Source organism: Cadophora gregata (assembly GCF_030347475.1).
Source record: "Cadophora gregata isolate MNR1 chromosome Unknown scaffold_2, whole genome shotgun sequence".
Lineage (NCBI taxonomy): Eukaryota > Fungi > Ascomycota > Leotiomycetes > Helotiales > Ploettnerulaceae > Cadophora > Cadophora gregata.
In genome coordinates, this window is record NW_026695925.1 from 2761810 (window position 1) to 2785593 (window position 23784).

General features: G+C 48.1%; 8 protein-coding genes across 8 annotated transcripts; 1 reads left to right on the forward strand and 7 right to left on the reverse strand.

Moving 5' to 3' along the window:
* Positions 1 to 1179: 1179 nt before the first annotated feature.
* On the reverse strand, positions 1180 to 3250 carry ONS95_008186 (uncharacterized protein). Its single transcript, XM_058501732.1, has 3 exons — positions 2918 to 3250; positions 1644 to 2868; positions 1180 to 1582 (listed from the first exon to the last, which is right to left on the reverse strand). The coding sequence occupies exons 1-3, from the start codon at positions 3143 to 3145 to the stop codon at positions 1476 to 1478; spliced, it is 1560 nt and encodes a 519-aa protein (XP_058363053.1). The 5' UTR covers positions 3146 to 3250; the 3' UTR covers positions 1180 to 1475.
* Positions 3251 to 3379: 129 nt separating this feature from the next.
* Positions 3380 to 7800, forward strand: MSH4 (MutS protein msh4). The gene is made up of 9 exons (XM_058501733.1): positions 3380 to 4208; positions 4261 to 4579; positions 4636 to 4676; positions 4729 to 4998; positions 5046 to 5133; positions 5187 to 5599; positions 5651 to 5925; positions 5978 to 6126; positions 6173 to 7800. The coding sequence occupies exons 1-9, from the start codon at positions 3540 to 3542 to the stop codon at positions 6676 to 6678; spliced, it is 2730 nt and encodes a 909-aa protein (XP_058363054.1). The 5' UTR covers positions 3380 to 3539; the 3' UTR covers positions 6679 to 7800.
* Positions 7375 to 7999, reverse strand: ONS95_008188 (uncharacterized protein; the record flags this gene model as incomplete). Its single annotated transcript, XM_058501734.1, has 2 exons — positions 7667 to 7999; positions 7375 to 7608 (listed from the first exon to the last, which is right to left on the reverse strand). The coding sequence occupies exons 1-2, from the start codon at positions 7673 to 7675 to the stop codon at positions 7375 to 7377; spliced, it is 243 nt and encodes an 80-aa protein (XP_058363055.1). The 5' UTR covers positions 7676 to 7999.
* A 965-nt stretch (positions 8000 to 8964) lies between these two features.
* Positions 8965 to 9766, reverse strand: ONS95_008189 (uncharacterized protein; the record flags this gene model as incomplete). Its single annotated transcript, XM_058501735.1, has 2 exons — positions 8965 to 9598; positions 9675 to 9766. 2 exons carry the CDS (start codon positions 9764 to 9766, stop codon positions 8965 to 8967), a joined length of 726 nt encoding a protein of 241 aa, XP_058363056.1.
* A 767-nt stretch (positions 9767 to 10533) lies between these two features.
* On the reverse strand, positions 10534 to 12018 carry ONS95_008190 (uncharacterized protein). The gene is made up of 3 exons (XM_058501736.1): positions 11637 to 12018; positions 11233 to 11431; positions 10534 to 10900 (listed from the first exon to the last, which is right to left on the reverse strand). Exons 1-3 carry the CDS (start codon positions 11892 to 11894, stop codon positions 10683 to 10685), a joined length of 675 nt encoding a protein of 224 aa, XP_058363057.1. The 5' UTR covers positions 11895 to 12018; the 3' UTR covers positions 10534 to 10682.
* A 609-nt stretch (positions 12019 to 12627) lies between these two features.
* On the reverse strand, positions 12628 to 12927 carry ONS95_008191 (uncharacterized protein; the record flags this gene model as incomplete). Its single annotated transcript, XM_058501737.1, has 1 exon — positions 12628 to 12927. One exon carries the CDS (start codon positions 12925 to 12927, stop codon positions 12628 to 12630), a length of 300 nt encoding a protein of 99 aa, XP_058363058.1.
* Positions 12928 to 13242: 315 nt separating this feature from the next.
* Positions 13243 to 17793, reverse strand: ONS95_008192 (uncharacterized protein). The gene is made up of 5 exons (XM_058501738.1): positions 17665 to 17793; positions 16669 to 17612; positions 14082 to 16474; positions 13770 to 14036; positions 13243 to 13717 (listed from the first exon to the last, which is right to left on the reverse strand). Exons 2-5 carry the CDS (start codon positions 16689 to 16691, stop codon positions 13677 to 13679), a joined length of 2724 nt encoding a protein of 907 aa, XP_058363059.1. The 5' UTR covers positions 16692 to 17612; positions 17665 to 17793; the 3' UTR covers positions 13243 to 13676.
* A 3269-nt stretch (positions 17794 to 21062) lies between these two features.
* Positions 21063 to 23774, reverse strand: ONS95_008193 (uncharacterized protein; the record flags this gene model as incomplete). The annotated part of the gene is made up of 5 exons (XM_058501739.1): positions 22880 to 23774; positions 22751 to 22832; positions 22455 to 22698; positions 22353 to 22408; positions 21063 to 22300 (listed from the first exon to the last, which is right to left on the reverse strand). Exons 1-5 carry the CDS (start codon positions 23063 to 23065, stop codon positions 21063 to 21065), a joined length of 1806 nt encoding a protein of 601 aa, XP_058363060.1. The 5' UTR covers positions 23066 to 23774.
* Between the last annotated feature and the right edge of the window lie 10 nt (positions 23775 to 23784).

A 23784-nucleotide genomic window follows, 5' to 3' on the forward strand; every position in this document is an offset into this window, starting at 1 on the left:
ACCTCTCAGTCCATATTGCTGACAAATCCATGCTGTGCTTCTAGGACTGCCCCATCGCGTCAGCCTTTCTAGAACGCTCAGTATCACGTTCTTCTCAGCAGTAATAACACCATTGCAAGCCATATAACCTATAGTATGAGTGCAAATGAGAGTAAAATCCCACAAAAGTCCTTGACGGAGTTCTTCAAGAGCCTCAACACTAACCCCAGAAGTCATTGACACGCTGCTCGATCATATCGTGCTTCCAAGCCATATTTTGAGTTTGATAATTATCTGGTCTTCCAAACTGTTCACCAAAAGCTTATCGGAGAAGAATTAGAAGTACTAAAATTTCTTCAATGATCTTGGTATGTGTGACATCGGTTCCTTTCATCCCAAGTCTGTGCAACTTGGCTGGGTTAGACACTCGAGTTTGTTGACATGCCAAGAAATTACGCGAGGTTCAAAACACTTTGCTGCCAGTCCACCACTGCCCAAGTCCACAATAATTAGCTAAATACCATATTAAGGAGTAGTAATGGATACAAGTATCTTGTACGAACGACTGTCTTAAAGGCCAGGGCCAGGAAGACTCCGCAATTTCTATGAAGATGAACAGCACCCTCTTTTATTGCGAAATCTGTACGGCCATCATTCCTGAGACTTTCCCCCAAATTGTCGTTGTACTAGGATCTCCGGTTTCTCAACCATTCCCAACCTTCTATATTACCAGACTATTCTTCTGCAAGGATGAGACCAGAATATGACATTTGAAAAGCTTCATGGAAGGTTTTGATTATTCTGCGGGCATTCGAGCTCTTGTTGCGAAGCTGTTGTGTCTGGAGCTCATGTAAGCTGCCATTTTACTATGCAGGATATTACCTTGAGTTAGGCGATTTTGGATGAAGGGATTACAGAAGGATTTCAAGAATGTTAGGACACTACAGTTGGTAATCTGAATGTGTTGGTGAAGGGATGGATTGGAGGAGATCACTGAATACGGTAACATTTAAACAGGTGTTGCCAGTTCATATTTCAATTTTGGGACATTAACCGGTATCTCTCAAGCTAGCTGGAAATTGAAAGGCTTTGCAGAAGTGGGTGTGTGGTACCTCTTAAACGTTTTTGAGGCTTGAGAAGAACAATTTTAATATTCAAACTGCTCACGCCGAGCTCTGGTTAGCAGAGGTAGCTAGCTGCCTTGAGGCTGATCAAACTGGGATGATTCGCAAGAATGTGCGCTCTGTGGTCAAGGGAAGAATGCTCATTGGAAACCAGGAGAGGAGGGGAAGAGCTCTGATTTTAACCAAGTAAATGGCGCTTAGGTGAATTTGAAATATCATGCTACAGTCGCCTCCCCAGACACTTTGTATTCAGGGCGCTGTGGGATGTAAATCAGACTACTCTGAAAGCCTCGGAGACAATTTATACTCTCGAATCATAGATGCCCATGGTCACTGTAGAGGAATCTTGCATTTGCTTGCTTTTTGTTGCAGCTAGTGTCTCCAGATACGAACAGCTTTATCCTTACCTCCACTTCCAACTTTTTGCCCGTCGGGACTCCAATCCACTGCATACACCTCGTCTTGATGACCCGGAAGATCTATCAAGAACTGTCAGTATTCCTAAATAGGTACATTTGTTCGGGTATGGGAAGAGCTTACCTGCAGATAATTTTTGAGTCCGCATGTCCCAGACCTTGAGTGTGGTGTCTTTACTTCCTGTGACTAACAATCTCGAATCTGGACTAAACGCACATTGATAGACTGGCGCAACATGACCTCTCAGGGTGTTAATGAACTTCCCATCTCTTGCGTTCCATAGTTTTGTATGGTTATCAAATCCAGAAGAAGCAATCAATAAACCGTCAGGAGAAAATGTGACGTGGTTGACCTGTTTCTGGTGACCTAGCATTCTCGCTACTGGTTTGGTGCCCTTTGCTGGTTCCCATAGATACATCGTGAAGTCATCGCTTGCAGAAACTAGCCTCTCTACAACTTCGCCTTGTATTGTGGCTGCTTTCAGGAATCGCTCTTTTGCCCGTGCAACTTTTTCTTCCTCTGAAGCTGGAATCTTTCCGGTATGATCGTGGTACGCGGTGCGAATGACGAAGTCGGTTGATAGTGCCAAGTGGTTTACCCAATGGGCATGGGCATTTAGTGAGTGCGCCAGAGTTCCATCCTTAGCATTCCATACCTTGACCGTCTTGTCGTGAGAGCCCGTATAAATGAATCCGGTTGCACCCCATTTCACACACGACACCGACCCTTTGTGCCCACTCAATACCAACTCAATTGTTTGTTGATTTGCCGCCCAGACTCTCACAGTAGCGTCTTTCGATGCCGATGCCAGTCGAGGTTCTCCTGGTTTCTGGGAATGGTATGGTTCCCATGCGAGACTCGTCACCCACTTCGAATGGCCCTTCATCGGGTTCCCAAGCTGTTTTCCTGTCTTGGGATCCCACATCCGCACAGTATTATCCATGGATCCGGTCGCAATCCTTGACTCATCTGGCGACCAGCTGACAGCTAGAACCCAGCTAGTGTGCCCCTTCAATGTATGAACTGGTGTTCCAGTGTCGCAATCCCATATCCTGGCAGTATTGTCTCCACTTCCTGATACCATTCTCGACGAGGATCTAGGGGAGAACTGGGTCGCTAGAATCGCTTCGCCATGACCCGGTATAGTTGAAGCACATCTTGAGACTGCCTGTACTCTGAAAACAGCCTGCGGTGCTGCAGAGATATTCTGCACCTGTTCTGTGCTAATCAATCCTGGGTTGATCAGCGTCTTCCATATGTTTGCTGGAAACGCTGTTGTAATCGGCTCGGAAGTCTTCTTGTCAGGTACTGGGAGAGTAAAGCGGTACGGAATAGTTTCTGAGGAATCCTTGGTACCATCAGCACTGTTCTAGAAAACAACCTTCGCTCGGGCTTACATGTGCTAGAAGAGCGTTCAAAAGAAGCTCGAGGTTTTTTGGGGTCGCATCTGCGACTGGCACAAGAACTGGGCCCTGACCAATAGCTAGTCCAGTCGTTTCGTCGAAAAACTGTATGCGCAGACTGCCAGCATCACTGGGGACCTCCTCAATATCCTGCTGTTGCCTCGCTCTTTCTGCGGCATCAGTTCTCTGCCTCTTGCTTGGCGGGGGAAGGACTGTCGCCATCGCGGTAGAGGATAATGAATGATCAGATGTCTATTGTTCGCCTGAATTTTTTGCTGGCACTTTTGAAGCTATGTCTCGCCGGCTCAATCTTCGTGATGGGCTCTGGTGGGCTTGGAGCGGGGGATGTTGCGAGGCGCAGAGTTCTCCAAAATATTTTTGGAGAAATCTCAGCCTCGTGCCTTGGCAATGGTCCGTGCCCTCAGCCTTCCTTCCCATCACAACCTTAATCTGACTCTCTCCCAACCCTCAATGAAGCTTCAGCATCCCAAGTGTTCACTCTTATAAGAGAAGTCCCAGCCAGCTCAATGCTCACATCTTGATATACTTGATTCGATTGATACCTCAATTAACAGCCCAGCTCATTAACAACCACATTCTAGCCATCTCCTCCAATATGCCTCGTCCGGTCCCAGCCCCCAGGCCGAACACTTCTCAGAGCTATGCTTCCACTTCATATCAGCTTACCGGAACATTGTCAGCCTCGCGGACACCCTATGACTCTTCACAAACTCCTTATGGGCCACGCCCCAGCACCGTTCGGCCCAGTTCGACTTACCCCAGCCGTCCAGGTACTGCAAGACCAAGCTCGACATACCCGAGCCGACCTGGCACTGCTCGTCCATCCACTGGCCGACGATCAAGGTCGAGAGGTGGATCTACCATTGGTGGGGGCGAAAGTCAACAAATTGTTTGTGCCATCAGCGAAGGAAGAGGAGTCTCTCCAACTGTCGGACTTGCATTTGTGAATATCACTACAGGAGAGGCAGTCCTAAGTCAAATATGTGATAACCAGTTCTATGCCAGGACTATCAACAAGTTACATGTCTTTGATCCCACCGAGATCTTGATAGTGTCAACAAGTGGTCCGCCAAACAAGAAGTCAAATATGTACTCCATTGTGGAGGAGAACATCATTGGCTCAAGAATCATCACCGTTGATCGCAAATACTGGTCAGAAACAGCGGGTCTTGACTATATACAGGATCTGGCCTTTACGGAAGACATTGGAGCAATCAAGGTAGCAGTCGGTGGAAATTTCTTTGCAACTTGTTGCTTCGCCGCGGTGAGTGAAGTTCTGAAAACATAGTTCGTACCATCCTGATGGCCAACTCCAGGCTCTGAAGCACATCAACTTGAGCAAGTCTCTGTCATTCGCGTTCCATTCTCTTCGTATCAGATTTCAGCCCTCCGAAGGCTCTATGATGATTGACCTTGCCACAATCCAATCCTTGGAGCTGATACAGAACCTTCAAAATGCCAAATCCAAAGCTTGCCTCCTCGGCATCATGAACCAAACATTGACACCAATGGGACTTCGACTTCTCAGACTCAACATATTACAGCCTTCTACCCAAGCCAGTGTCCTTGAACAACGGTACGATGCCGTTGGAGAGCTTTCCACCAAAGAGGATATGTTCTCACAAATACGAGAAGGTCGGCCCGTCCTGCCTCTTGTTCTGTGGGGAATTTTTGCTAAGCTTCTCACTTAGCTCTTCGTGCTATTCAAGACATCGAACAATTACTCAGCAGTGTATTATTTTATCGGGAAGTGCTCTGTTCTTCACAATGACTAACTTCTGTAGTTGATCATCATTCCCCTGCACCCCGATATTCAGCACTCGGAACAGTCCATCAATAGAGTTTTGATGCTCAAAAGTTTCGTACAATCTGTTCTTCCTCTATTCGAAGCACTCGCAGGTGCCCGATCTCGACTGCTCTGCGATATACGGGAAAATTTTCAGCCAGGTCTGCTTACCCCGACAATGGAGTTCATCCAAAATGTGATCAATGACGACGTCACGTACCAGAAAACTCCTCTCGACTTACGTAACCAAAGAACATATGCTGTGAAAGTGAAATTAACTCGTCCTGTTTAAGAAACATGCTGATCCATCGATAGTCTGGGGTCAGCGGTCTTCTCGATGTTGCTCGACAGACTTTCAAGGAGATCACGGAGGATGTGCATCAACATGTCACAGATATTAACCGTTATTTACTTCCGAAGACCTCTTGATATAACACATCGCTAATTGACATCTAGAGCGCTTTGACATTGTTGCGGAAACCCGATATGACAATGCTCGTCGCTATTACCTCCAGCTGTTCGAGAGCGACTTTGAGGGTCGGTCTATCCCGGATATCCTCATCAACCGATACCTAAAGAAAGGTAGAATCGAGTGCCAGACTCTGGAGCTTATGAAGATGAATCAAAGAATCGAGGGGTCTCATCAGGAAGTGGTCTTGATGAGTGATCAGACCATCCAGCAATTGATCGATGACATTCGCGGAGAGATCCCGGCACTTTTCCGCGTTTGCGAGAGTATCGCCTTACTGGACATGATCGCCTCTTTTGCACATCTTGCGACAACCAACGAGCAGCAAGTTGAATATACACGACCACAAATTACGGATTGTATCGCAATTTCGGCTGGTAGACATCCCATTCGAGAAAGGGTAAGCACCATCAACTGAACTCATGGATGCGCTAACGCGCACCTTTTGCAGATACACAAAGAAAAGTTTGTCCCGAACGATGCCTATGCTAGTGAACAAACACGCTTTCAGATCATAACCGGTTGTAACATGAGTGGGAAAAGTACATACATTCGATCCATTGCCCTCATGTGTGTAATGGCTCAGGTTGGCAGCTTTGTACCTGCAGAATCTGTCACCCTCCCACTGATCACCCAGCTCTTTGCTCGAGTCTCTATGGATGATTGCATTGAAGCCAATGTCTCAACCTTTGCATCGGAGATGAGAGAAACTGCATTCATCTTAAGGTTAGTTTCTTCAATTGGAACATCAAGAGTAAAACTGATCTTCCCTCGTCAGGAACATCGACAAGGGTAGTCTCGCGATCATCGACGAGCTTGGTCGCGGTACCAGCAGTCGAGACGGACTTGCCATATCTTTGAGTATCGCAGAAGCTTTAGTTGGCAGTGGGGCTTTTGTCTTCTTTGCAACTCACTTTCGTGAGCTTGGTAAGCTGTACATCATCTCGATCTTCAATGTCTAATTTAAAATCAGCTCAAATCCTCCAGAACAAGGAGGGAGTCGTTAACATGCACCTTGAGGTTGATTTCGGACAAGAAGACACGATGGCAATGCTCTACAAGGTGCGAAATGGCTACGTTCAGGAGCAACATTATGGCTTAGCTGTAGCTCGTGTCGTAGATCTTCCTCCACGGGTCTTACAGGTGGCGGAGCAAGTAGCAAACGCGCTAGAAGCCCAGGCAGCGGCCAAGAAACAATCTTCGAAATCATTGGCGCTGGCGAAGAGGAGAAAGTTGGTCAAGAGTCTGAAAGAACAGCTGGAGCAGGCTGCAAAAGGTTCAATGGATGATAAAGCACTAACAAGCTGGCTAGTCGGGCTTCAGAACGAGTTCGTCCTTCGCATGGACGCTATAGATACCCAAATCGAGAGCAGCGACGCGGAAGAGGCTATTCCATCTGAAAGAGGTGGCAGCAGAGGCGAAGGGTCGCTCCACGATGAAACAAGGAGTGGAGATGAGGATGATGAAAGTTTGCAGTAAGTGGGAAACATGTGGGATCAAACATTTGGCTTTCTATTGCAACATATGTAGCTCCTTGTGTGCTCTAGCATTGATAGTCCGCCTTATTGCATTAGCATAGCTGGATGTTCCATGTCGGCCCAAACAATTGGTCCTCTTCGGGTGCCTGTCGTTTCATTATTCTTGAATTATCAGACTCAGAATGACTAGCCTTCATTCAAACGATCGGCGGAAGGGGAACCTTCTACAAAGCTGGTGTTGGTACAACAGACTCTGCATGCCTCTGACACTATCATTCTTAGCCCAGTCTTGTTTGGTCCACACAACGAGCCTTGGATGAAGGTCTTTGCGAAGACTTCTCTATCTGAGAGTAATTAGAAGGTTGTATGCAAAGGAGATGTCTTGTATGTGTGCCGAACGGCAACTTGCAGGACTCGGTGATCTCGTTCAACTCCTCCATTGTTTTGTGGAGTGCGGGAAAGGTTGAAGTTTTTTGCCGTGACAAGCCTTCGTCACGACTTGACTGGACTGCTGCGGCTTCGAGACTAAAACTGTGTTCTGGCAGAGGTGTGTTTATAAAACAGCGATGGATGGATGCTAAGCCCAAAACGTAGTTGGGGAGATTTAGATGCCCGATACTGAGTCTTCCACACAAACAAGTATGGCTTCAAACCTGATCCTACCGCCAAATATAGGGTCCGTCCTCCTCCCACTATCTTACATCACTTTTTCCACAATAATTTCATCCTCCGAAGCTCTGAGCTCTCCCGGCCCATGAAGACTCAGAGCCAGAAATCCAAGGATCAGAGCGTTCGCAAACAAGACCGCTTGCGAAGTGGCTTGGTCGACCTCCCACATGTATAAGATAGCATTGCTGACAGCAAGGAGTATGCATGTGACTCGAGGGGCATATGTGAGGATCGTTCTCTCAATCATCAGCATCTGTTGTTTCTGCGCAGTTCAAATGTCAGTACCAATGACACCGCAAGGGTGGACAGAGAAGCCTCACGTTGACCATATTTTATCTGGGAGACCCGAACAAGACCCGTTTTGCCCAAGGAAAATTTGAGTCATTGGAAGAGGAGTTGTGGGCATCTACTTATATCTGTTAGCTGGCACATGCAATGGTGACCTGAATCGGGCAGGAGATAGGTAATGGAAACCTCGCTTTAGCATAAAGCCCACTTGCTCCACAATCCACTGTTGGTAGACGTGCCATATCCACATATCCACTTCACGGATCCGAGGTACCTAGGTAGGTACTGACCTATAAACAAGCCTCAAAGGGAAGGCGCGTCCCGTAATTGTGGATTGTTAATAAGTCCTCTGCAGTGGAGTGCTGCGCTGGAAAAGTCCAGGCTACAATTGTCCATCGCCTCGAGGCTTATGTACTCTTGCTAGTTCAAGACATTGAAGACCAGGCATCGTCTCGTCTCTTTCTCAGCTATCTAGTATTCCTTCACAACATATTGTAATCCGAGATAGCGAACGGCTTATTCCCCCGTCTCACCACTCGAGATACTCTTTTTAGCGTCTTCTAACCGAGTGGCCAAGACTCTGCCAGATCTTGCAGCTTCTCATGAGGAGCTTTTGGAATTTTTGTAAGAGCTTTCTTGAGTCGAAGACCATGATCCGAGATACCTCAAGGGAAGACTAGATGAATTATGTGATATAGGCTCCTCGAAACCAATATGACGTTCATCTCATTCGGTGGTGCTTAGCGAGGTCAACGACACATGTGATACGGAAGAGTGAATCGGTAGTCAACAAAAACTTGTCCTTGTCAACTACCTTACTTTATGTCACCGGAGCATGATTCAACATCTCATCGGGCACAAATCAAAAGATGCAGGATGTAGTCACGAATGAGAACACCGTTTATTGAAAATTACAGGCGTTTGCTTAGAATTTAGAATCGAGAGTCTATTCAAGCCAAAAGCTGCTGGTTGTGAAGCACAGTCAGAGGAAAATTGTTCCATTAAGTGCAGGACATGAAGTGACCGCATCGGCCACGATTGATGATGAATACCCCAGCGGCACTACCTTCCTGTGGTTGCCAAGTGTACAGTCGCCAGCTGCCACTGCCAACAAATTTGCCACGATGGGTTCCTTTTCGATTTATTGTAAAAGCGGAAGCTGACATCACCTTGAAGGTTACCATCCCGTCTACTCAGCAGAGCGACTTTTCTGACGACATTTCGATGTTGCAGATACCATATTGGTGGTGCTTCGTTAATCATAATCGATTCTTGACTTTGAAGAGACTTCTCCAGGTATGGCCAGGAAGTGAGAAGTGATGGTACACCATCAATCCTTACCAACCGGTACGTGGAACTCGGTAGGTTTGATATCCTCGTCATGCTCTTCTGGTGTGTTGAATTCCACGACATAATCCTCAGCAATATCTACCATCATCTGGGGAGGGTGAAGATCGGCATTCTCGGAGTACTGGCCCTCATTTCTGTATCTGACACAAGTTTTTACAGCATACTTTCGGAGAGCGCTTCCGGCGGCAGTATTTGCGTAGATATACTGGAATGTTCTGCTTGGGATACTGTCACCGATAAGCACTATTTGTTGCATACTGTCGATGATCTTGTTTTGAAGAACCGGCATGGCGAACTTTTCTGCTAGGACCCACAGCTCCGCCAAACTCATGTCCTCATTGAACTCTTGTTGCATATCTGTGACATCTAGGACGTAGCCTGGGCTGGTCTGCAAGAGAGTGAGTTTCTCGAGGTAGAACCACTCCATGAGAAGTCGAAATGCAGCTGGGGAGGTATCTTCAAGTCGGTAAGTTTGCGATTGGCCTTCGATAAATCCGCTGTTGAAAGCTGCTTCAAGAACCTTCGAATGACGGCAGACGAACTCCTTGTGGGCTATGAACTCAGTAGGATCAGGACCTGGGCCAACGAGAAAGGTGACGAGAGACTTGGGATCGCTGTGCATTGTCAGCAGGTTGGTATCTCGTGTAAGATAGCTCTTAGGACAAGTAGCAAAATGAAAATAGAACTTACGAGAATGGTGCTTCTTCAATTTTAGGCTTCTTAGTCGCTGATCCAGCATCCGATCTTCGACGAGACTTTTTGGCTTCCTTCGAGGATGACATCGTTGCCATGGTTCGCGATTGCACGATCTCTGCGATTGAGAAGCTCGTTGCGGATGTGTAGGGTCTCCACGATGTTGAGCGCGACGAAATTTGACGTCGAGATTGTAAATCAACGGCTCGTGTCCTCGATCATGTCGAGGAAGATTCTGGGAGAAGAAACCTGTCGAAAAGATCTGTTGCTGAAATCTGAAGCGAGTCGGAGCAGCGAAGAAGCGAGCACGTAAGGAGAGTAAACATTGGATTCAATATTGGGATTCACCAGAAACAGTATCTCCTGACCGTCTAATATGACTTCACTCTTGTATTGCTAACAGGACCTCCAATCTATGATCTAATCAATAGGCACCGTAAGAAGACTGCAAACAAAGGCGATTGCCAAGAGCGTGTCGATAAGAGACATCTACCTGGACAATCCTCGACGAAGACTTATCAGGCGCACAATGTAGCAGACTGGAAGAGAGAATTGTTCGAGACATCTGCTTTATTCTTACCGAAGTATACACTAAGATAAATATACACAATTGGGGTACTGGACCAAGTTTCCGAAGGCGTTCGGATATATCCAGACCTTCCTGGGAAGCCATGGTCATTCCCTCGTGAAAGTGCCTCGATTCGGGCCACGTGTTTCCACCTGCACTCAGCAAACGACGAATAGTCTCCATGGCTAATCAAACAATAATACTGAAAGTAGAGCTCTTCGGTCGATCCCGATAATTATACCTAATATACAAAGAAGACTTTGTCTGTGAAGTATGAAAAGCAAAAGTAGGCTGAAGGAATCATGATCTCATAATCTCATATCTATCGCTCAAATGCTCAACCAGGTCAAAATATGTACACAAGAAACCAAAACATAACGACAGGGTATCAAAACCTCTCCCTTCTTTCCTCCTCATGCCCAAGTCTGCTTCCAGATCTACAACCCCATTCCTATACCCATGGCAACCGCCAACCCCAACACACCAGCCATCCAAACACCGTCTCTCGTTGCCGCACTAGTGATTCCGCTCTCCACTGTGTCCGTCGCCTTTCCTTTCTCCTGCTTCAAAACATTGTCTTTGAAGAATTGGTTGTTGTTGCCGACTACGTTGCCAGGTGGGTAGTACTCGCATACGACGTAGAAGCCGGGTGTGTCTGGGAGGATTGTCAGCGTTTGTATCTCATAGCCGGATCTACTTCGTTTGGAAAGCTCATTTCCAAAAGATTTCCAAAGTAAAGTTTCCCAAGAGAGAAACCCAAAAAAGACTGCTTAAAAAGCTCATGAAAAAACAAGCACTCTTCCCTCTCTTGCCTTTCCCCAATTTGATATCCGGAACAAGCAACACCCAATATCCTCTCAGTTCCAACTCCGAATTTCTTCCTCCTACACACGGCCGCTTCTCCAGCTCTGACTCACAAAAACAATTCCACCCCACCCGCTAAGCAATCGAGAAATCAACCCCGAGAACAAGAAAACACGAACTCACCATTCTCCCCCTGACAGCTCTCAACCGCACACCCCACACTCGTGGTATTCCCCCAGACAAGCTGCGTGAAATGTCCCGTCTTCTCACTGAACCCAGTCGGTTTCTTAAAGTTGTAACTCGTGCGCTCTAGACCCCATGCATCGACACTGGCTGAGGCGTTGGGATAGCCTGCTGCGAGGTTTTCGCCCGTGGGTCCGCCCTGTATGGTCACTTTGTTAGATTGGGTTCTTTTTCCGTCTAGATTTGCTCGTTCCTGGGATTGGGGATTTAGGAAGTTGGAGAAAGGGTCTTGGGGTTGAGATGGATGACAGAAGCATTCCCCGCCAAGCATCCCTTTCCCCCTCACCCCAAAAATCACAAAATAGAAAACTTTCCCGAGAGAAAGAATAGGAGGACAAACTCACACTATGCTCAAACCTACACCCCTCAGCCCAATCCTTCGCAAACTCCGCACTCGTCTCATTCCACACCAGATCCTTCGCTCCATGCGCGGCTCTGTAGAAATTATGCGCCGCAACCATATCTTTCTGGAAGGTGCCTGCATCGGTGTAGGATGGTGATGTGGGTAAGGGGGCGGAGGAGGCGGTTACTGTTACGACTGGTGTTGCGGCTGTGAGGGCGAGGAGGGAGAGGATGGTGGGGAGGAGGTATTTGAGGGGCATTTTTGAGTGGTTGTGGGTGGGTGGTGGGAGATGTAGGATATATATCAAGACTGCGATGGAGAATGAGTATTTGGTTTGAGACTTGAAGATATAAATATGAAGTACAAAAGACAAGCAGAAACTAGGTAGAAAGATAAACTACTTCAACGGGTTTTCACCACTCTTTGTACTCACACCCCCCATCTCGTCCAAAATATCCAATCAAGCTTCCATCCTTGCACCCACATCAAGACCCTGGACCTACCTTACCTACCCAGTCCCCACTCCACTCCACTCCACTTCAGGAAAAGAGATACAAAACCTCCACATCCACCTCCACCTCCACAAACTCAATCCCTTCCACTCAGATGAGCCAGATATCTTGGACGAACCATCCACTGCGATTGGACAAACCCACTCTCTACAGTACTGTGTGAGCAAATCCAAGGTCTAGGCAGATGCAATCTACAGTAGATAAAGACGAGTCAACGGTTCATCATAAAACCAGACCACACCATTTTACGCAGTACGGTAAACAAGTACTAAACAAGTTTCCAAACCAAGGTCCTGGAACTCCCCTCCCCTTCCCTCCCTCTAGCACTAATCCCGGCTCAACCTTCCGAACCACCTTCTTCTTTCCTTCACTCTACGAGTACTCTACTGTGTCACGCCCGCGGCCGGCCCACAGACGCGTCCAACTCCCTCACACACCACCCATACACCCACACACAACACAGCCTCACCTCATCTCATCTCATCCCCTACCATCCCATCTTCTCCAATTCGTGGATCGATTGATTCCATCCCCGAGATCCCCTCCCCTCCCCTCCCCTCCCCTGCCTCCGAAATCTTCGTACTGTACTGTAATTTCGTTTCCAACTTTCTTACTTTCAAAAGCTTGGTTTGGTTGGATGACGATGGATGGATGTTTTTCGGGTTTTTCGCGTGCGAGGTGAGATGGGCTGAGATGGGATGCGGGATGCGGGATGCGGGATGACGTCTGTGGTTCATTGTTTGGTACAGGGCAGGGAAGGGCAGGGGGCTGGTTGCGCATGGGGCAGTGAGGGATCCCTGTGAATAATAGACCAAGAGTGACGGGACCGGACGGGATGGTTCCATTGGCAGGATTTGTGGGGAATGAACAACAGTGGATAGGAAATGGAGTTAAGTTAGTCAGCCAACTGACGGGTGTCTACATAGGGGAGTTTACTATGAGACTTGGGTTCGAGGTTGGGTGTATTGCATATATTGCTGTGTTGTATGTATCTCTGTAAGTTATCAGTCATCATACGGAGTGGAGTGATATCGTTGAAAGAAATTGAAACAAAGGTAATATGTTCGGGGGTGTAGACCGAGAGGAGAGACACTCAGTCCTCAATCAAGTCATTTTCATTCAGTCATTCATTTCCCCCACAGTAAGCAAGCTATCACTAAGACCGCCCGACCGCCCGTAGCTACCTAGTAATCGCTCTTGTATGCTTCCACTACTCATTTTTTGGCCCCATCGAAGCTCTTCTTCATATGTCTGCTCATCTCAAAGCATACCTTGATATCACACCATTCCACTCCATAACACATCGTATTGTATGCTTGGACGTCCAAGAAAATCCCATCATTCCGTCCCTATGAATACCCATTGTTACGCCCTTGCTATGCTGCACCCTCCATCAAACACTTTCGCGACCAAGGAAACACCAAGAAATGGGCTGCAAAAGAACGTCGAAAGATCCCGCTAAAGAACGTTGCTGGTCGGAGAAGAAGAGCAAGTTGATTTGACACTTCCATCGCCTCGATGAAATGAAATTACGCAATCATAGCGAGCTTTTGAAGAACCGTAAGAACACCTGATACTGTTAGTCCAATCCGACTTCGAGTTGTCTTTTGTGGAAAACTTACCAGTAACTCCCTGTGTGAGCGTACATCCTGCCTCAGTATTGCGACTTCCCAAACTAACAGTTGTGACATTCTTGACATTGCCATCGCGACCAAGCTCGTTGGCCCAGCGGAAGATAACCTCATCATCGCGACCATCACCAGCTACCATGAGGAAATCAACGGGTGAGGTTTCGTCAGCATTGGGTGCCATGTTCTTCTTCAGGCCATCGAAAATCTGCATGGCTGCAGTTCCCTTGGACCAGTCAATAGGCTCGACAATAACGGCACCTATGGAGGTCAGTTTGAAACTTACAAGTTGAATAGGGAACAAACCTTCAATTGGGATAGCCCGTACTCTCTGCTCTTCACAAGCATCGTTGATATGACTGGCACAATCACCAGCTTGCCGACTTGCACTCTCTTGATCCTCACAGCTCTTGTAGTGGAAAATGAGACTGCAATGTCTTGGCTCGATCCACGACCCGGGGGTACGCTCGTGATAATACTGCATGATACCTTCAACGGATTCCTTCCAAGCGCGCATCTTTTCGGGATCGGCCATCTCGACCCACGTCGACGTGCCAAATTCCTTGAGGAAGCACCCATTCTCCGCGATAAGTCCAAGATTTGGAACGCGCTTAAACAGTCTGTCAAGCTCTTCAGGTTGACGACCTGACATGACGTACACTGTATTACGCTCATCTTGAAGAATGTCGTTCAAGACGTCAAGAGTGCGTTGAGGACTCGTGAGAATGATGTCGTTAGGTGAACCCCAAGAAGCAAGAGTTCCCTCGTAATCAAGAATGAAGAGTCTTCGTTCTGATTGCTGGTATTGTCGTCCCAGCTGGTTGATTGACAGGCGAGGAACAGAAGTAGTGTCTCGGCGATGTTGCTCATCATACACCTTATTGAGTCTTGTCAGGAAAGCAGTAAACCAATGCTCGGCAGTATGATGCATGACGGCCTGGTATAATTTGTCCCATCGACTCTTCTTCTCGTCGTCCTCCATTTCTAAGGCTTGCTTAATGGCATCGGCACACTGTCGATAATCCCATGGATTGACAGAAAGTTCGTTGCCACCAAAGACTGACGCACTTCCAGTGAATTCGCTCAGAATGAGAGAGCCGTTCTTGTTGTGTCCCTTGAATTTGCCGTCTTGGCAGAATAGATATTCGTGAGAAGTCAAGTTCATTCCCTCACGCTGACTCGCAATCATCAGAGCATCAGCGACTGTCAGCAAGGCCAAGTATTGCGGATAGCTGATGTCTTGCTTCAGGTAGACCAGAGGTTGATAGGCAAGGTTTGCCCAGGATGAGTTGACTCTAGTGACGATGTCCGAGACAGTGGCATCCAGCTCGGCTTGTTCGGTAGTCGAAGTCGCAACTTGTATCATCACCACATTATCTCTCCATTCCGGGTATTTGTTCAAGAACAGCTCGTAAGCCAGAAGCTTTTGTCTAACACCTCGCACGTGATCCAATTTGTCTCTTGCAACGATCAACTTCTTACCACGATAGCGATCCTGCATGGTCTTCAGCCACTCGGCAACATCCGGATCTGCACGGTTCATATCCAATGCGACGGGGTCGATACCAATTGCAAGATCAATAACATCGACAAACCGGTCCTCTAGCTGGACACCATCGTTCGTTGCCTCAACACAAAGCAGCCTGCTGCAAGTTTGGAGGAAATGGCGAGCATACTCGTGGATTTGGAAACCGATGAGATTGGCACCAAGCATGCCCTCCAAAAGCTCTTTTCGTACAGCTAAGCATCGAAATACCTCTGACGATGGGAAAGCAACGTGGAGGAAGAACCCAATCTTCGCATCTGGTAGCTTCTTTCGCACCATGGATGGCACTAACAGAAGATGGTAGTCGTGAACCCAGATGATATCTCCACGCTTCCAGTTCTTGACAATCTTGTCGGCAAAAGCTTGGTTAACAGCAACATAGTATATCCATGAGTGGTCCTCATATGCCTTGCTCTTTGGGTTGTCCGGGATCTGATAATGGAAGACTGGCCAGAGAATCTGCTTGCAGTAGTGAGTGTAGTGTCCGTCGAAATCGCTGTCCTTGCAGAAGACGGTCAAGGAGTCGTATTCAGTAGCCAATCGATCCTCAATATCTTGCTTTTGCTGGGTATCCTCGAGAGCGTCCGTTGGCATTCCAAGTGTTCCAACCCAGATCTTGTCATGTAGCTTCCCATTTCTCACCGCAGCTTGGACAGCATTTCGAAGTCCACCATTACCTTGGTCAGCAGGTACCACAGTCCAATCAGCATGGGCGAAGACGCGATCATGACTATCGCTTCTTCCAAGTTGTGGCTGTTTGACACCTGCTCGTCCAAGAACACTAGCCTTCGCAACAGTCTTATTGTGCTTCAATATATCCGCTGGCGGAGGAGAGCTTGCTCTTGATCGAGGTTGGGTAAAGAGACGACCAGACCCCCAAGCAGGAGAGTGTGGATCGCTGGGGGCAATTGTAGATCTGTGATTCTCTTGCTTGGGAAAGTGCCCGCGCAAATCTTGGTTCTCGCTCGCAGCAAAGAAGCTATCGTGGTCTGCGTCTACAGTCGGTGTCTGTGGAGGGGTAAGGTCGCGTTGTTGGGCGAAAAGACTTGGCTTGCCAGACGTATCAATCCTCGTCGTTGTTCGTCGAGGAGGGGAGGGTCGACCTCTCGAGGAATTGGTTGGGAGTGTGAAGTTGATGGTATTGGGAAGAAACCTGTTGAGGACGTGTCAGAGTTCTGCGGAACATGGCCTGACACATAATGGGTGGAGACAGGCTATGCATTGAAGCTCCATTGGGATTGTGGAAACGGATCTGAAGCTCTCCCCGCATTCTAGAAAGAGGTGGGGGAACCTTGGGGTAGACCGAGCTTCTGGAGCTCTAGGATGAAGCTATGGGATTGTACTTACAGTGAAACCACAAAGACGGTCATTTTAACAGCTTGCGCGGAAGCTCAAGGCCAGGTCGCAGTATGAAGGGTCGAACAGAGAAACTTGAGTTGAGATCTCGAAATTGCGCAATCATGGACTTTCGTATGGTAGTAATGAGGGGTTTGTCAAAGGAGGGGAAGAGCGCTGACACTGATCGGGACAAGATGTGGGCTGATGTTTGCCTGAGAATGGCTGTGTTCAGGAGCAGCGTAGTACAACGAAAGCTCTAGAAGTCGGGTAAGCTGGCGACGACGATACCGGGAGGAGGTGTCCGATTAAAGCAATCCGAGGAAGTAGAATCTTGGAGGAAGTTCTTGTGGATGTCGTGAGCTTCTTGAGGTCGCTCAAGCTCTACCTTATTCTCGGACTCGAAGGGATGTGGATGCAGCTGCGTTGAAGTATTTTTCGAGGTTGCGGTGGTGCGATGTTGAGGGAGTTACACGTAGATAGTCATCTGTCTGTGGTGTTCAGCACGCTTCACGGATTTCCTTGATCGGGACAAAGTGAGGTAACGAAAATTATCCAGTAGTTGCATCTTCCCGAGAGGAGGAAGGTCAAAGGCTGGCAGTGGCAGTGGCAGTGGCAGTGGCAGGCCAGGGCACGACGGGGTTCCTATTTTCCCATACGTCAGGCACATGAAAATTGTGACTGGGATGGTGGAGGGGATGCAGGTTTTGGAGGGCGGGCCAAAGCACATGCGGCAGAAAACAGAGGCAGGGCAGAAGGCAGATCCTGATCCTGGCAAGGAAGGGAGGGGAGGGGAGACGCAAGAAACGCAAGCAAGGCCAGCCATGCCCAAGATGTGCAAGAGGCCTGGGCCACGGCTGAGAGCACTCTCACTGGGCAGGATATTTAAAGAGTTCGTGGTGGCTAAAAGCAAGGAGGACAGAGCCAGGACGAGGCATTTTTACCAACTATATGCCCTGCAGCTGTCAGACGTGGCATGGCCTTTGTAAGAGTGAGAGTGAGAGCAACAGTGAGATGATCCGAGTAACAACTCGGGAGAATCCGGGATTGATTGCTGGAGACTGGCAAGAAGGAACCAGGGAATAAACAAAGAGACAGACAGCCAAAGGGTTGATCGGTGGGTGGGTGGGAAGGAAGGGGTGGGATGGGATGGATGGAAAGAAGGGAAGAAGTCCGGTCCGAGGGCTTTGTTTTGGTTGGGATGGGATGGGACAACAACTCGGTAAGGTTAAAATGCGGTACGAAGAGATAGGAAGAGGACCAAACAAAGGTAAGGCTGGCAGAAATGTGCTCAATGAGATTCCATTATTCAGTCCGACGCAAAGTCCCGGTTTAGCGTTCACTGACTGAAGAGCCCCCATAACCTATCACCCCATAACCTATCACCCCATAACCTATCACAAGCAGGACAAGGTCGCGTATCACAGTCAGTATAGAGTATCGCTCATACTGCTTATAGAGCCTACGTAGGTAAGTAAGTCAGCGAGTTCGTGTCGGCCAGGGCCATACTCGAGACTGCAAAGCGTGCGAAAGCTAGGTACTGTAGTCTGTAGCAGAAGTTCCAACTCAATTATCAATACAGTACATTCCTGAGTCCTCCCAATCAACTGTTCCAGGCCAGCCCCAGCCCTGAAACCATCAGCCCTGGCCCCTGGGGGAGGGCAAGAGGGCACCAATGCACACCAGTGACACCACACCACACCACACCACCTGCGCTCAACTCTCCTCTCCAGCCACAGCTTCACCGCCTTGACAGGGATACCCGCTTAGCTCCCGCCGGTCGATCTCCACTGGACCAGCACCAGCACCAGCACCAGCACCAGCGACGGCTGATCGAGGATGGATGTTGCACAGTACAGTAGTACTGTACAGTAGTAGTGCACCACGCAAACGCAAACGCAAACGCAAACGCTACGGGCCCAACGCTCCGTCACCACGCCGCTCCACTCCATTCAACTGCACCCTTCCAACCCGTGTGACGCTTGACTGGATACGGCCGTTCCTGGACATCGTGTTGATCGTACAGGAAGAGACCATGCTTTCCCACAGTACAGTAGATGCAGCAGAATCTGGCATGGAACAGGACAGTAATGAACGGTACACCAACCATGTGTGAGCAAGATATGGATATCTCCGGATATGGCCTTTGATATCAGCCTGCCGGCCGAGCTGTCCAACAAACACATTGAATAGCCCTGTCGAGACCAGCATCCTCTTCGTACAACCAATCCAAAGATAGCCGGCTTCTATCACACCACATTGAGCGGCAATAATCCTCTCTTTCAAACATCCAGGAATCTCGAGCCTTTGAGCCGTCCATTTCCGTATGAACGCGAGCAACCACTGCACGATCAGGACCAAAGCCTCCGAATCCCATGCCATGCCATTGGAACCATGGCCAAGAGGAAGATTCATTGATTGCTTACGACGAGCGGGCGGGCATCTCGCATTCCTGTCCCCGCCACTCCGTGTTTCCTGGACTGCTCTCATGTGCCTACCCCTCTACCCTCCCCACCCCTCCTTGAACAAAGATCAACACGTTCAGCATCTCGGCGCCATGAATGGCGAGACGCCGAGCAAGCGACCGACGACATCAACAATCAGCTCGCCTCGCTTGCAGCCATTCATCCTTTATCAGTCGCTCTGTAATCCCTCAAACTACATTTCGGAACCTTCATCTATCTGCCTTCCAACTTTCCTGCCTGTCACGTTGGGCACCATTACCTCTCTTCATCAGATCTCACATTTTTTGCAAAACCTTACTATCTGACGCCTGACAGGCCGTTCCAAGCTCTAGCATGTCGTGCTCATCCTCCATCTCCATTAAACCGAGGAGAGTTATTCAAGGCACAAGAAAGAGAGTTGCTGTCGTGGCCCCGTATCCAAAATTCCTCGCACACCCTTTCACTCTTCATTCGCACTCACTCAGCTCTTGTGTCTACCACCTCGCCTATCACTTCCCCTGCCTTTCAAAAGGCAAAAAGTCAAAACTCAACAGCTGAAGAAATATGTGGTGAAAGCTCCACAACCGAGCAAACCAAACAATGGGAGAACCATCCAAGCATGCAGTGCAACGTGATCTGAAATCACGCGAGCAGAGCACGCAACGCCATGCTGGAAATCTTCTATCCGGGCTCTTGCAGGATCGTGGCTCGAATGGCTTGCTGCCCAACTGCATATGCATGCATTTACACCCTGTCTACACTCCTATCAAAACCAGCTATCACTACAAGGGTCGCTTCTCGCAGCGAGGAGAGAGACGAGCTAACTGAAGCGAGAAGAACCTGACATGACATGCCAATACAGAAAAATCTGCTCAGAACATTTATTTCCCTCCCTGTCAGATAGCCTGCCGCAATTACAGATATACCTACCTATCCATCCACCTACCTATCTACCTACCTACTTGTATGCATGCAGGAGAATCTGCAGTTCTCACATACATGCAAATGCAGAGAAATGCCGAAAGCACTGCCATTCCATTCCAATCCATGTCTTCGATCCTGACTCCTAGAAAGGGAAACAAAATGTTCAATGGCCGTGCACGCCACTCTGCCTTGGTAAATAAAGAAATGGTGTTACGATTACGATTACAATTGCGCTCCACCATTAGGTAGGTAGGTCGGACATGTGGAAACAACAAGCCTTGGAAAGATCCGAAAGAATCATTTCTCGCTACTGTACTGTAAAAGGCTGGAAGAAAGGGCCGGTTATCCATCCCCATCCCCATCCCCATTCCCATCCACGTCCACGGGTGCGTCCCCTTCCTCATTTTAGTTTACCAGTCAGTCCCCAGGACCCCCGTACCTCTTCCTTGACGAAAGGAAACGCAAAACTACTGTACCTACCGAACGAAGATTTCAAAGAATAACAAGAAGAAGAAAAGAAAAAAAAAGCCTTGGTATAAATAAAATCCTCACCAGAAATACTGTCTTGCCTAGCCTCTCTGTCTACTTAAGCAAAGAGCTCGGAGAAGAATACTTTTCCCGATACTCTTTTTTGTAGCGCAGATACATACTTACATACATACTTCTCTTCACGTTTCTTCTATCCTCGAAGCGTCCCAGCGCAGAAGGCCCCCTACGAAAAATGTTATTTCAAAAGTTTTCAACCAGGAGGTAGGTCCCTACTTGACCATGCATTCCTCTACCTGGGATTGTGATTGATTAGATGGATAGGACCGCATCACAGCAGCAAGTCTCGCACTCATATTCAGAGATCTTTGCAGCAAGGTAACATACAACTCGATTCATGCTCTAACCCTTGACATTTCAAGCCAATTTCTTCAAGCCAACTTCAGGTATTATACACCCATCATGAAGCAAATCCAGATCTCGTATGTACATGCAAACGCACAAATATACCCTTGGGCGGTTTCTGTAGTGCAACTCACTCCCCGACAAGTCCTATGTCTTCGTCCGCTTTCCAGCCATACCATGATTCCATTCATCGCGCAAGTCGTGTTTTTCGCCGAACTTACGTCCGGCCTCCACAAATTCCCGATAGTCTATTAAGCTCATCTTACGTTTCGGTCCCGTACGCTCCACCGTTCCTATAGCCGTGATAACAGCGGGCGAGCGAGCAGCGTCACCAAGAAAATTGACTTCATGTTCAGCGATTGCTCCTGGATCGATTGTTTTGGAACAATCCAGTAAGTCTATGCTGTCGAAAAGGTCTGGCTCTTCAGCAATGCTTCCTGGCTCCGTCTCAAGGAGGCTGTCGCTCGCATCGTTCCAATCCCGCTTCTTTATCTCGCTTTCTGTCTCTTTCAGCATCTCAAACTCGGATTCGCCTGCAAGTGGCCCGTCAGCTTTCAGAGTAACGATGACACATCTTCGTAAAAGTCCTAGCGCCAAGTCTATATCACATTCCTCTTCCCTCAAGTATCTCATGAGCGCTTTCTCGGGTAGTTGACCAAGACTCCGTGCGCTGAATGGTGCACCATACTTCGCGGCGGAGGCTTGTGTAAGCTTGATAATGTCGACAAGCTTGGGACCAGGAAGATTCCTTGTTAGGTCTCCAACCAAAGAATCCAAAACAGCATCATTGTATTGTGGTATGTGGACTGAAGGCTGAATAACGTGGCAATCCATCAATCTCTCCAAGACACTTCGAAGAATTTCGTACTGCTCTGCCTTTCTTGGTGGACCGACGAATTCCCTCAAGCCACATCTGTCAAGAAAAGCGGGCTCCAAGGCATCGCACATGTTCGATGTGAAAAGGAAGACCACATTTGAATATCTCGCTGTTCGATCAAGGCCGGTAAGTAAAGCATTCGTCGCGCGCATCGAATCAAGGCTCTCCCCGTGCTGTGTGCTGAACTCTCTTGAGCTGGCAATGGATTCCACCTCATCAATCAAAACACAGATAAAGCCGTCTGGCCTTTCCTCGCACATTTCGATAATCATATTGAATATATCGTCGACGTGTTTGGCACTCTCGCTGTAGTATTTGGATAGCAGAACTGCAGTCTTGATCTGCACCAGCTTGGTAGACTTGTAGCTCGTGCTTAGACGAATCGAGATCTTTTGTGCAAGGCCTAGGCACAAACTTGTCTTGCCTGTTCCTGGCGGACCATGGAATAGGATAAGAGGGTTGAGCTTCCGTGGGAGTTTGTGCATTTCAAATGCTTTTGAAAATCGAACTGTTAAGATCAGGATACGAAGCTTGAAGTGCATAGAAGTGGGACAACCTACGAATGTTGGTCATCATCCAAATTAGATCTGCCTTCAGTTCATGATCAAAAACAAGCCTTTCGAGACTTAGCTGTTTCCACAATCTGGGGTGATCTTACTCACTCGTCCCATACCCCCTCGAACCGGACATTGGGCATCGAAATCACTTCTCCCAGTAGTCCATCCTCATTTTTCTCTTTTTCAGATGACGAGATTCCATGTAGCTGGAAGACCTGAACTTTCAATTTCACCTTTGACGTTATGAAGCATCTCTCAACTGTAGTAGGCCCAATGTATTCGATCACCTTCAAAGACTGCAATGTTGCCTTGGCTTTGCCGTATTCGTGTCCCAATTTGGGTATGGCATCTAGTCTTCCTTGTCAGTCCCCAGGAGCCATAAGTATAGCGTGTCATCTCACTCTTTTTATCTGCAAGTATGTCCTCCAGCAGCTCAAACGCATTGGTAAAACTCATCAACTGAGCTTCCAAAACCTTCGCATACTACCTTAGTCAGTATATCATTCCCCAGCGGCGCCAGCTTCACTCACAGCTTCACAGCCTTGAAAATCCATGATACCACTTTCCAACATCCCGTCCTTCAACCTGGCTTCGATGAAGAGCGTGCCTTTCTTGCGAGTTTCGGTAGGCTGTGGGGATTTGATGAGATCGACATCTGCGGACGGCGAGCGGTCGCGAGACATGCTGACAACTGTCGATGGTGATGAATGCTGCATTGTATTGTAGAGAGCCGGATGTGATTCCAGGAAGATGCAAGATTGAGCAGCCAGCCACGCCTTCCGGGAATGGAAAGAACGTTTGGCAATTAAGCGAGTGTTGACGGTCCCGGGGGACAAAAGGTACTTGCAAGCCTACCCAGGTGGTATTCAATGGCATCCTCCATCATGGACTTTTTGCCAGCTTACGGCTATGCGACTTCAAGGTTTTAATTGGAGCTTCCTCGTTTCATGCTCGGAAGTTCTACATGGCCTTCGCAATCATCCTCCGTACTTTCAAGCTCAACAACCTTCCGCCAATCAACGCCAACATGCATCGAATTCCCACAGAACGAGAAAGTCCGAGCCCTACTGATTTCAAACCACGTCCCTGCTACTTTCTTACCTGTCTGAGAAGACTTAGATCCCGGCCAGGATCTGAAAAATCCTCCCAAACCGACTAATCTTGAAGAAATATCACCTCGCGTAAATTAGAAGGGTACTACGTGAATACGAGCAAGGTACCTAGGTACCTTACCCAGTTGATTCGACACAATTCAACAGCAGGTTGGATGCTCGATAAACAATGCTTTAAATGTTATGAAATCTTACAAAGGACTTTCAGCAATTTATTTGTTCCGCAAAAGACATTCTCAGAGTTCTTTTCTGCTGTTCACACGTCACGTTTGAGTCCAGCTCACCCCTGGCCGCCAAGGCGGGCATCAAGGTTTTGGTGGCGT

What these genes read in the sequence shown, in the direction of transcription:
- ONS95_008190 (XM_058501736.1), bottom strand. Translation starts at nt 11,894, where the DNA reads ATGCCCCTCAAATACCTCCTCCCCACCATCCTCTCCCTCCTCGCCCTC. An exon ending in GGTGTAGGTTTGAGCATAGT is followed by an intron (nt 11,432 to 11,636) that starts GTGAGTTTGTCC and finishes GTGACCATACAG; the next exon opens with GGCGGACCCACGGGCGAAAA. An exon ending in GAGCTGTCAGGGGGAGAATG is followed by an intron (nt 10,901 to 11,232) that starts GTGAGTTCGTGT and finishes CAATCCTCCCAG; the next exon opens with ACACACCCGGCTTCTACGTC.
- ONS95_008186 (XM_058501732.1), bottom strand. Translation starts at nt 3,145, where the DNA reads ATGGCGACAGTCCTTCCCCCGCCAAGCAAGAGGCAGAGAACTGATGCC. An exon ending in TGAACGCTCTTCTAGCACAT is followed by an intron (nt 2,869 to 2,917) that starts GTAAGCCCGAGC and finishes GATGGTACCAAG; the next exon opens with GATTCCTCAGAAACTATTCC. An exon ending in GACTCAAAAATTATCTGCAG is followed by an intron (nt 1,583 to 1,643) that starts GTAAGCTCTTCC and finishes AGTTCTTGATAG; the next exon opens with ATCTTCCGGGTCATCAAGAC.
- ONS95_008192 (XM_058501738.1), bottom strand. Translation starts at nt 16,691, where the DNA reads ATGACCGTCTTTGTGGTTTCACT. An exon ending in ACCGTCTTTGTGGTTTCACT is followed by an intron (nt 16,475 to 16,668) that starts GTAAGTACAATC and finishes CGTCCTCAACAG; the next exon opens with GTTTCTTCCCAATACCATCA. An exon ending in GCTCACACAGGGAGTTACTG is followed by an intron (nt 13,718 to 13,769) that starts GTAAGTTTTCCA and finishes TAACAGTATCAG; the next exon opens with GTGTTCTTACGGTTCTTCAA.
- MSH4 (XM_058501733.1), top strand. Translation starts at nt 3,540, where the DNA reads ATGCCTCGTCCGGTCCCAGCCCCCAGGCCGAACACTTCTCAGAGCTAT. An exon ending in CAACTTGTTGCTTCGCCGCG is followed by an intron (nt 4,209 to 4,260) that starts GTGAGTGAAGTT and finishes GGCCAACTCCAG; the next exon opens with GCTCTGAAGCACATCAACTT. An exon ending in GACATCCCATTCGAGAAAGG is followed by an intron (nt 5,600 to 5,650) that starts GTAAGCACCATC and finishes CACCTTTTGCAG; the next exon opens with ATACACAAAGAAAAGTTTGT.